This window comes from Podarcis gaigeae, assembly GCF_964106915.1.
Source record: "Podarcis gaigeae genome assembly, chromosome: 13".
Classification (NCBI taxonomy): domain Eukaryota; kingdom Metazoa; phylum Chordata; class Lepidosauria; order Squamata; family Lacertidae; genus Podarcis; species Podarcis gaigeae.
This window is the reverse complement of record NC_139689.1, coordinates 17,861,095-17,871,900: the sequence shown is the minus strand read 5'-3', so window position 1 is coordinate 17,871,900 and position 10,806 is coordinate 17,861,095. Positions and strand designations below refer to the sequence as shown.

The 10,806-nt window shown below is 46.2% G+C and overlaps 1 protein-coding gene across 5 annotated transcripts; it reads right to left on the bottom strand.

Annotated features, from left to right (window-relative positions):
- On the bottom strand, positions 1-9,780 carry LOC310829336 (uncharacterized protein). Of its 5 annotated transcripts, none has more exons than XM_083707630.1 (9): positions 9,676-9,780; positions 7,068-7,245; positions 6,405-6,431; positions 5,894-6,080; positions 4,804-4,885; positions 4,497-4,575; positions 3,036-3,110; positions 1,627-1,752; positions 1-197 (listed from the first exon to the last, which is right to left on the bottom strand). In XM_083707630.1, the coding sequence occupies exons 2-9, from the start codon at positions 7,236-7,238 to the stop codon at positions 60-62; spliced, it is 885 nt and encodes a 294-aa protein (XP_083563756.1). In that variant the 5' UTR covers positions 7,239-7,245; positions 9,676-9,780; the 3' UTR covers positions 1-59. The 5 variants fall into 5 exon arrangements, with proteins under 5 accessions (XP_083563756.1, XP_083563754.1, XP_083563755.1 ...); XM_083707628.1 differs by having other exon boundaries at positions 3,036-3,113; positions 9,676-9,779; XM_083707629.1 differs by having other exon boundaries at positions 3,036-3,113; positions 9,618-9,728.
- Between the last annotated feature and the right edge of the window lie 1,026 nt (positions 9,781-10,806).

Genomic DNA, 10,806 nt, shown 5'->3' with positions numbered 1-10,806 from the left:
TTCAAGCGGAGTGTTTATTATTCTCTCTTGTGAATACAGTGGGTCTGGAGGCAGGTTGATCAGGTGTCCTCAGGCAAAGCCTCTGGCTGGTCGGGGTCGCTGTCCGAATTCTCTGGCTGAGGCGGATCCTTGCGCCGAGACACTTTGCTCAGGAACTTGCCTGGCCCACCCTGGCGGGACGGGCAGCAGATCAGGGGCTGTAGAGCAGGGAAGGAAGAAAATGAGAAGTAAAACACAGTTTCCAAGCACCTCCACCACCCTGACACGGAAAAAGTCTGTTTCCTACTTGGCATAGAATGTGGCTATGATTATACCAAGGAACGTGATGATTTATGGTCAAAAGTTCCCCAGCTCTGGACTTGGTCCTGCTGGAAGTGTGGGGTTAGGGTTGCCACCCTCCCAGACGGAAACAGACCCTGCTCTTTTACACGTTTCATATATTCACTGAAAGACATCCAAAATTAAAGTTATCCCTGGCAACACAATTTCCCCCAAAGTTGGCAGTCCACCCCCCGCCATGCTAGTATAAAACCCGTGACTGGAGTGTGGTGATGCTAAACGTTTCAGAATTTCTGAAAATAAGAAAAATGGAGTGTTCTATAGTCCCACGCATGAGGGAAATCCTCTTCTTTCTCCCTCCTCCCTCAGCCTGGATGTGGGCAGGAGTCACAGCTGATACCTGGGTGCATTCTGCACAAGTTGGGCTGAGGACAGGAAAAAGAGAGGGAGGCTCCATAGAAGAAGAGATTGTGGCTTGCCGGAATGCAAAGACCCACATCTGCTGAAATTCTTGCTTTTGCCTAACTATGAAGTATGGCAACCAGTGTGTTGGACTAGGGAGAGCTGGGTTCACATCCACAACAAGGCATGATGCTTGCAGGATGACCTGGAGGCCAGTAACAGTTGCTGTCGGCATAGCCTACTTCGCAGGGTTGTTCCGGGGATAAAATGGGAAAACCCTAGATTTGCATCTACAAATGCAACATTCCGCAGCTTGCAGAAAAGATCCACTGGTGTCACTATGTGTTGCCTCGCAAACTGTCAAGCAATTATTCACAGCTTTAAGGACTCCAGTTAAAAGTCTGTTTGCTTTGTGGTATAATCAATGTAACCCTAGGGGCACCCTACTTCTTGTCTGGAGTTGTGACTCACAAGTTGTGGATGGGGCCTGGCAGGCTGTCCTCCCTCCCTCCCTTCCACATGGTCTCCTGTCCAGTCTCTCTTTGTCTGCTTAGAAAAGCAGAGATCAGCTGATGACAATGTTCCCATCAGTGCATTCCTATGCCAGGAAAAGCAGTACCAGTAGATTTGTAAGTCCTTGTAGTATAACTGTTAGACTTTAAAGTGTTGGGAGACCAAGGTTCAAATCCCGACTCAGCCAATGAAGCTCACTGGGTGATCTTGGGCCAGTCACTGCCTCTCAGTCTAGCCTACCTCACAGGGTTGCTGTGAGGGGGGGAAATGGGAGAGAAGAACCAAGTACACCACCTTGAGCTGCTTGGGGGGGGGGAAAGATTGTACATAAATGTAATAAATAAACATTAAACAAACAAATCCTGCTCCTCTTGCCTCTACCACCTGTCCTCTCCAATTTTCCCTGGTGCCTTATGCCCAGAGAGTCAATACCTGAATGGTGTTGAGGTCCTGCTCAGATACTAGGGGGGAAAGCCCCTCCACGCCAGCCGAGGGGGACCGTCGGGGCCGGCGCTGGGTCACATACCCCATCTGATCTTCCAGAAGCACAGTCTCCACCTGGTAAGGGAAGAAAGCATCTTCAAAGCCATTTTTCAGTCTTGGGAGTCAAAGCCCACACTTCCAACACACATACTACTACTAGCATTAACAAATACGAGAGATGACCTGTGTTAGGGTTTGCAGCAAAAACAACAGATGGGCTTGTGGCACTTTGAAGACAGACAGATTCATTACCACATCAGTTTTCACAGACTAGCACAAGAGGAGCTGTCCTCAGCTGGCAGATTAGGCACACACAAGTACAGAGGGGAAGACAACCCCCGCCCCATATTTAGGGGTGGGACCCAAAAGCTATTAAATGGAAGAGGTAGGGCCTGTCACATTGTCACAGTATATTTCTATCTGCCTACTGAGGATACATTTCCTGCATTTGGTATAGTGGCGGCTAGTTCACAAAAGCTTATGCCACAAAATTCAGGCTTTAAAGTACCACACAAGACCCCTCTGGTTCTTTAGCGGGAGCCACAGAAGGGCAGTGCCACTGAGCACATGCAGAATCTCTCGCTCACAAGTTAGCGACCACAGGCAGCTTCTCAAATGCCAGATTCCTTAGGAAAAATAGGTTCCCAGGCCAGAACTCCAGCACCTTCTAGTTTAGAAATGAAAGGGGGGCAGACGAGCCATGCTTGGTCCATATCGGCCCCTGCTGGCAGCCACCTCTAGCCAAGAAACTTGCAAACTCCTCAGTGGGCTGCAGCATGGCATAAATCTGCAGTTTGGGTGGCTTGTCAATAGAAGCTGAGACCTGTCAAATGGAGGTCTTTTGAGTATCAAAGTGGGGAGGTTTGAGCAGGGGCAAGAATAATGTGTCCCGGAGGGGAAAGGAGACAGGGTAGTTACAATATCTAAAGAGATGGTTAAATGTGTCAGGATTATGAATGACAGAATGGAGACAAGCAATTCACAAAGTGTCATGACTGATAAATTAGAAACCGTGCAAATTACACACGCCCCACTTTCACTCAGCAGCCCCTCCTTCTACGACGTTTTGTGTCTTTCTTGCCATGGTGGCTGGACACAAGTTTCAAAAGTAGCTCCCACTTTGTTTGGGGCCCTTCTTCTTCTCTCTGTTGTGGGAGGGGGAGATCCTGTTGCAACTGATCCATAAGGATCAGGCTCAGCATTCAGCCTTGCTTTCTTGTATGTGATTAATGTCTCCATTTATTTCTCTGACCAATAGCGGACCTCAAGGGATCCAAAGTCGCTTGGTGGGGAGCCGGGCTGCAAAAGCCAACCCCGATTTCTATAATGATACGAAACAGCGGTTCGAGGTCACGTACTTGCTTATGGCGTGAGGGGTTTCGCCCTCGAATCTGCAGAGGCAGACCCTCCTCTTCCTCTGTGCAGTCCACATCCTGCTGTGGGAGAAAAGGGAAGGATGGAAGGGGGGGACCCAGAAGCAACCCCTCTCCCCCCCTCTTATTGGGCCCCTCCTCACTATTTCATAGGATCTCCATAGTGCTTCCTGATATTTCCATTAAAAAATATATTTGGTTTTACAAGTGTAAAGATACAACAGTACCAAGTACGTATTCATATTTAGAGATTTCTCAGAATCTCCAGACTTCCCACCATCCCCTCCCTGGGTCCTACTGTAAACATTTTCAACTTTGTATTATTTCACAATCAATGTTGTCCATAGTGTTTGCTACTTTACAAGTGTTATTAAAACCCTGCTAATGTTTTCATCTGCTTACAGTGGTCTCCTAAATATATTAATTTTTTTGCTTCCTGTTACTTCCTGATTCCCCTTAGCCCCTCCTACTTCAGATTAAGCCCCACCCACCCACCTCACCCACCTCACTCAGCTGTCAGGCCTGAGGCCAGCTGTGCCGGGCTCAGAGCCCACAGCTGGCGTTGCCCTTTATTATTAACAGTGATAATTAATATAATTATATAATGATATACCACCCTCCATCCAAAGATCACAGGGCAGTTTACAGCATAAAATACAAAAGGAAACACAAAATACATATCACAACAAAAGGCGGGAAAGCCAGTCACCCTATCCCGCAAACACATTAAAAAGGCCATAGATTGTTTGCTCAGCCAAATGCCTGTTTATACAGAGTTATTACATGACACAGGTGAGAGACGCATACGCTCTGCTGCCACCTGGCCCCTGGCACTTTTCTGGTCTCTGGATCTGGTGGTCTCTGGATCTGGAAATCTCTGTTTAAATTTGAGAGTACCAACAACTGCTCTGTGGGGAGGGTTTTTAGGAAGGCAGACAGCGAAAAAAGAGAACCCAGAGCTTGCTCCTGTGGCACCTGGACTGTCCTCTCCCGTCACAGAGACATCAAACATCCTCTTTTTTATCACTAATTTCTGTCGAGAACACAGTGGAGGAGCAAATGGTTAAATTGCACCTCCCCATGTGCTGTGGTCATAATATATAACCACCTCCGAGCACTACATTTAAAAAATATTCTGACGTGGCTGCAAGCATGGGCATAGCTAGGGTTTTTGTTAGGGAGGGGCAGACCTCCTGTTAGGTGGGGGGGCAGAACCTCAGTTTGCTGTGTATTTTTATTGATTTTTATTGATTATGGGGGGCAGCTGCCCCTCCCTGCCGCCCCTCGGCTATGCCCATGGCTGCAAGCCTAGACCCTTGGCTTCGAAGCTGTAATGCATCTCAGCATGTGCCGAATGCCTTCCTCTCGTCAGAGGGCAGATTACAACCAGCCCCTGCTCATCAAAACTTTTAGGTTGAAGACGCACAGGGGACGCATATCACTCACTCTTTCACAGGCACAAGAGGATATGAAGCACCGGAAGTCATGACCCCCTCCTTGAAGGCCATCATCACTAAGATCTGGTCTGGAAAGAGGAGCATGGAAATAAAAGCATATTTATATATAAAGTGTGGAACTGTAGAGTTGGAAAAGACCCTGAGGATCATCATCTAGTCCAACCCGCTGCAATGCGGGAATATTCAGCCATCCCATAAGGGAATGAACCTGCAACCTTGGCGTTATCAGCACCACGCTCTCCCCAACGTTAAAATGATGGGTTTGCCCCACAAGGGCCTCCCACAAGGTCACTCACGGACAGGTGAATTCAGAGCCTGGGCTGGGTTCTCGTCTGGCTGGGAATCCTGGCTTGCACTTCAGAACAGGGTGCAGGAGTGCTGCAGGGCAGGAGGAAGGAGTGGGGTGGCTTTCTTTAATGATTTATATATCCTGCACCTTCAACACAAATTTACATGTGCAGAGCTGCTGGCAAGGCGGTAAGAAGCAAAAGTAAGAAAATAAATAAAGATAGCAATTTATTATTATTATTATTATTGCCCACAAGTTATTACAGCAAACTAAAACAGCAGCAGTCCATTGAAGGAGAGAGTAAAAACTGAACTGCACTAAATTAAACATGGTAACATTAGCAGCTCTTTAAAAAGAAACCTGGGAAAACAGAAATAAGACTTCTGCTAGGCCCTAAATGGTAGGGCCCACCATATTCGCTTGACTGTAATTAATTTTAACATTTTAATATTGTACTTCTAAAGCTCTTGTAACCTGCCTTGGAATAGCATGGTGAAGTGCAGAAATACGGTGAGCAATAATAATTCTAGCAGCAAGAGCTCCAGGCAGGCCTCTTCGGGGAAGTACAGTGGTACCTTGGTTTACGAACTTAATCCGTTCCGGAAATCCGTTCTTAAACTGAGGCGCGCTTTCTCTAATGAGGCCTCCCGCCGCCAGTGCCCTTCCACCGTTCGGATTCCATTCTCAGACTGAGGTAAAGTTCTCAAACTGGGACACTACTTCCGGTTTTCAAGAGTTCGTAAACCGAATTGTTCAAAAACAGGACTGTTCTTAAACCGAGGTACCACTGTATATGCCACAGTTGAGGGGCCACCCACAAAAAGGCTCTGTTGCTCCATTCACTGTGCCACACGTCATCTGAACCCTGCCTACTCTCTCTCAGTAGCCCCGCCCATTCTTATGGAGGCCACACCCACTGAATTCTTAGCTTCACGCAGAACCTGAAGTAGATGAAGATATGGGGGTCAGTGGGTGTGACCCCCATAAGAATGGGCGGGGCTACTGAGGGAGTAGGCAAGACCCAGATGGACAGCAACAGAGACGACGGGTGTCCAGGCAGAAAACAAATTCCCAGCAACAGGGATATTGATACTGACCATTTTCTGTACGTCGGATGATGGTGCAGAATTCAGAATAGGGTAGCGGAGGTTCTGTCAGGAGCTGGAAGAGCCCTTGGTAGTCAGGGGGGTTCAGGAACCCTAAAAGTCGCTCGGCCAGCCCCCGTGCTGCCATGTAGCTCAGCCGGGCCTGGGCCAGGGACTGCTCTGCATGGAAACAAGCAAGCTGGAGAGAAGGCAGAGGGGGACAAGTCACGGCTATGCAGGCTTTGAGCCCCACACAATTGTCTCTAGAAGCCATGCCAGGCCCCAGATACAAGAGATTCCTGCATAAAACTGCTATAAAAAGAGCTCATTTTTATCACTCTTAACCATGCCATGGGTCTTTTATAAATGACAACAATTTTATTCATTTATTTTTAAATCCTACATACTGATTTATTTACAAATTTTACATATCTTTTCATTTATAAGCTGACAAATCTCAAAGAAGTCCACAATACGCAAAAACAATTAAAACCCACAAATAACCACTGAAACGTCAACATACTCGTATAATTGCAGCAACTCCAACAGCCTGAACAACAACAACAAAAACAGTCAGGAAATGCCCAAGAAAAAGGAAACGTCTTTAACTGTCTGTGAAAGCACCGTATTGTTGGGTGCTTGCCTGATCTCCTTCCACAAAATGGGTGACAGTGTAAAAGCCCCCCTCCTTTGACACTGGCAGCAAAAGTGTTATAGGTTGGTTGTTACACACCTGTCACAGTGGCTGTGTACACACACCTTACATTTAAAGCGCATTACTTCCCCCAATGAACCCTGAAGTGTTCAGGGCATTGGATGGAGCCAATGTTAGAATGGGGTGGGGGGGAGAGAGATCAGGGTTCAAATCATCCCTCAGCCCAAGGTTGGGTAACTTGGGCTAGAAACGATCCTTCAGCCAGGCTTCCTCAAACATGGCCCTCCAGATGTTTTTGGCCTACAACTCCCATGATCCCTAGCTAGCAGGACCAGTGGCCAGGGATGATGGGAATTGTAGTCTCCAAACATCTGGAGGGGCGAGTTTGAGGAAGCCTGCTTCAGCCTAACTCCAAGTGTACTCTCTGTGTGCAAAGGCTGAGAAATGATATTGGGAGTTTTGAGCAAGAGAATTATTTCTCTCATTCAGTCTCTCTTATACTGGTCATTCCTAGAGCCTGGGCTCAGGTACCTGAGCAGACTTTTGCGCTTCCACAGAAGCCTGGACCATTTTGGCAGTGCCGGCCACAGTGTTCACCAAGTACTCAGCCATGGCTTCCGATATTCTGGGTGCAAAGCCTGTTGGAGCAGCCTTATCGTCCTGAGGAGGGCTGTTCCTGGGGGTGCGATAACTCTCTTCCATTTCGGATCTAAGAGAGAGAGAGAAAGATGGACACTGGGCAGAGAAAGGAATATGTAATTGGCGTTAAAAAGAAGTAGGAGCAAACAGCGGCTGAAAGAATCCATTTCAGAAGCAGTTTTTGGGCCATGAGGCTTGACTCTTCTATCCAGAGCACCCTAAACTGGAGCCATTTCTCTTTCTGGGCCTGAAGAAGATGATTCTGAGCTAGAGTATCTTTTATCCTTCACTGAATTGCCAGAACACATGATTTTGAACTCGAGACATGTATCCACAACATGCATCTTTAATGCTAATACTATGAGAAGATCAGAACAGTGTTAGTGGTTAGAAGGTTGGGCTAGGACCTGGGTTCAAATCTCCACTCAGCCATGAAGGTCACTGGGTAACTTGAGGCCAACCACTGCCTCTCAGCCTAACTTGCCTTACAATATTGTTGTGGGGATTAAATGGGGTCAGGGGAAACCATGTACACTACCTTGAGTTCCTTGGAGAAGAAAGTGAGATATAAATGCAATGAACTAAATAAAAAAAAAAGATGAGCCCATTGCTTGCCATTTATTCTCACATGAATCTCTCCAGTGACTGAGATCATTTCAGGAGGCCCAAGGCTGAGGACTTTCATCTTACCAGCAATGGGGGCTTTCTGACTAGAGACATTTCAATGATGTAAATCTCCGCTTTTCTGCTTGCCTCTTGCTGAAAAATTTAACACCAAGTAAAGATTAGCTTGTTTCCTCAGGCACTTCATGGCTTTTGAAATGGCTTTGAGAAATTCACCCTTGCAAGTGCACTCCATTGTCTTTTGAGATGGATGGATGCCAGCCACAACCGTGAGAGAACCAGCCACTCTAAACTGTTTCCATCTACAGCTGGTTGAGGACACATTTGTCATTTAGCTATCATGTATTTTAGATTGAGGACACATTTGTCGTTTAGCTATCATGTATTTTAGACTGACTTTTTAGAACGTACACTTAGATTCCTTTTTAATTATCAAAGGATGGGATAAAAAACTTTAAATATATTGGGGAGAAAGATCATAAGTCTTCATTTCTGATGTCCCCATAAAAAAGTAAGTTAGCATAAGTTCATATTTGCAATAAGTGCGGCTTCTGGACCTGTCTCTGAAGCAATTTGTTGTTGCTTTGTTTCTTAATATTATTTTCTTACATTTGTATCCCATCACGGAACACAAGGTGGCATAAGGGTGGTCACCTATGACCAGGCCTAAACCTTCTCAGCTTCAGGACTCAAAAAATACCCATCACTGAAATTTTGCAGGCAACACAGAGCTCCTTGGGAAAACACAAGATTTGCCCTCCCTTTAACCAGCAGGTGCAGACTATTGTATTGGGAGAAAGCAGAGTTACAGAAAGACATTACAGACTTCTGCCTTCCCTGAGGGCAATTTTTGCTCTTAAAGCAGCGACCACAAGCTTCTCTCTTGTTTATGACTAGTGCTGTGAATTAAGATGTAAGTCCACATACCTCTTTACTCCCCGCCGCCCTTGCTTGCAAATGTGATATGAGCAGAGTACGGCCACTTTTCTGCTTGCTTTGTGTGTGCATGTGTCCACGACTAAAAATGCAGAAACAGGGTAAGAGGGACTGACTGATGGGAGGAGGCACTCTCAGGGGAAATCGCAAACTTGATGTAGCCCCTGGTGCACTTCTGGAAACCATGTAGCCTGCAACTAATCCAGGACTGTATGGTAAGCGGGAGAATGGCCGGGTACCAGTGAGTGAACTGCTAAAACTGGGAAAGGTAGACAACGCTCCCTTCCATTCCACATCCCTACACAGATAAAGTAATTCTAAGGTGCTGGATTTTGTCAGCTGATTCCACTGTGCCCAACATTAAGTGAGAGTCTGATGTACGAAGAAGGGTGTTTGCTAGGTGGCTTAGGAAGCTGCTCTTGTGAGTCAGGTCTACTTAGTTCAGTACTGTTTACACTGATTGACAGCATGGCTTGCAGGGTTTCAGGCAGGGCATAACTTCTGCAAGTCCTACCTGGATTTGTGAGGGATTGAACCCGCGACCTCGTATGCTCAGCCAGGTAGCTACAGCCCAATGACACAAATTCTCAGATGCTACTACAAAGTACTGCCTCTGAGCAAATTAAAAAGAGGGCAAGTGCCTGGGGTCTTACCAATGCTATACTTTACACCATTCCCAGCTGCCCTGTAAACAAAGTTGTTTTTTAAAAAAAAGGAATAGGGAAATTTTTTTTGGGAGGCACCCTCTATCAATGCCTCTGCAGCCCACACTTAATGGACAGGACTCTCTCACTGAGTACGAAGGTGGTGGCCTGGAAATTGAGCAACTGGGAACACAATGTGGCTTAGTGGCAAGTGCCCTTCCTATTCAGGGGCCTTCACCTTCACACCTCCCATTTTCTATGCATAAAAGGCCCTTGAGCTCTGTTAAGATACAAACCATCAGCCCCTTCCTTCCCTTTCAAGCCCCGTCCTGTGGGGGTAGGATGCAACCAAGATGCTCCTTCAATTGGTAGCCAACTGCCAGGGATGCAGTTGCCATGGGAATGCTTCCAGAGCCCAGTTGCTAGGCGATGGAATTCCTTGTAATGTAAGAGGGTTGAATGTTTCAGAGGCAGAACAGGGCAGACCTGCAGAGGCTGAGATGGAGCACATATACAACTGCAGGTTTGTGAGTAGAGGAAAGAGGGTCTTCCAGAAGGAAATGCATCCTTCTGTTATTATCAGATAAGTGAATACATACACATATATATTTAGATACGGCTAGTGGTCACTTGAATTCAACTTGCTTCTGAGCCCAAGAATATTTTTTTTTCAAGTCTGAGAAGGAAGGAATATAGATTTAGGGAACTCAAGCACCGTAATTGTTGTTCAACATCTTTATAAATGACTTTGACGAAGGTATTGAGAGGATGCTAATCAAAACTGCCGATGACGCCAAACTGGGACAGGTAGCCATGCCGCTGAAGACAGAATCAGGATTCCAGATGACTGTAACAAACTAACAAAATTGATTTCAATAGGGACAAATGTCAGGTTCTACACTTGGGGAAGAACAACCAGCCGCAAAAAATATAAAATGGAGGACACCTGGCTTGCCAATAGTACATGTGAAAAGTATCTAGGGGCCTTAGTAGACTGCTCAACATGTGTCAACAGCCTGATACTGCAGGAATAAAAGCTAATGTTATTCTAGGCTGCATCAACAGGAGGATACTGTTCTGATCAAGAGAAGTCGTCTCCACGCTCTATTCTGCTCTGGTCAGACCACACCTGTGTCCAGTTCTGGGCACTACAATTTAAGGATATTGACAAATTGGAACATGTGCAGAGGAGGTTGACCAAGATGATAAAGGGTCTGGAAACCAAGCCTTATGAATTCCACATGGTAGGAGACATATAGACAAAAGTACCCGTTATTCCAGATTAATTCAACTGAGTGACCACTACACTCATGGTTGTGTATACAATAATGACGTTAATATGTTTCAGGAACTCCATCCCACATGTAAACATGGCTTGAAAGGAGTCAGAATCCTTTAACCTCCCTGTATGTGTATAAAATGGGGAC

Excerpts from the sequence above, each read along its gene's own strand:
- LOC310829336 (XM_083707628.1), bottom strand. The coding sequence starts at position 7,238 with ATGGAAGAGAGTTATCGCACCCCCAGGAACAGCCCTCCTCAGGACGAT. Across the intron at positions 6,432-7,067 it reads AAGCGCAAAAGTCTGCTCAG|GCTGTTGGAGTTGCTGCAAT; the intron begins GTACCTGAGCCC and ends GTTGTTGTTCAG. Across the intron at positions 1,753-3,035 it reads ACCCCTCACGCCATAAGCAA|GTGGAGACTGTGCTTCTGGA; the intron begins GTACGTGACCTC and ends TTCCCTTACCAG.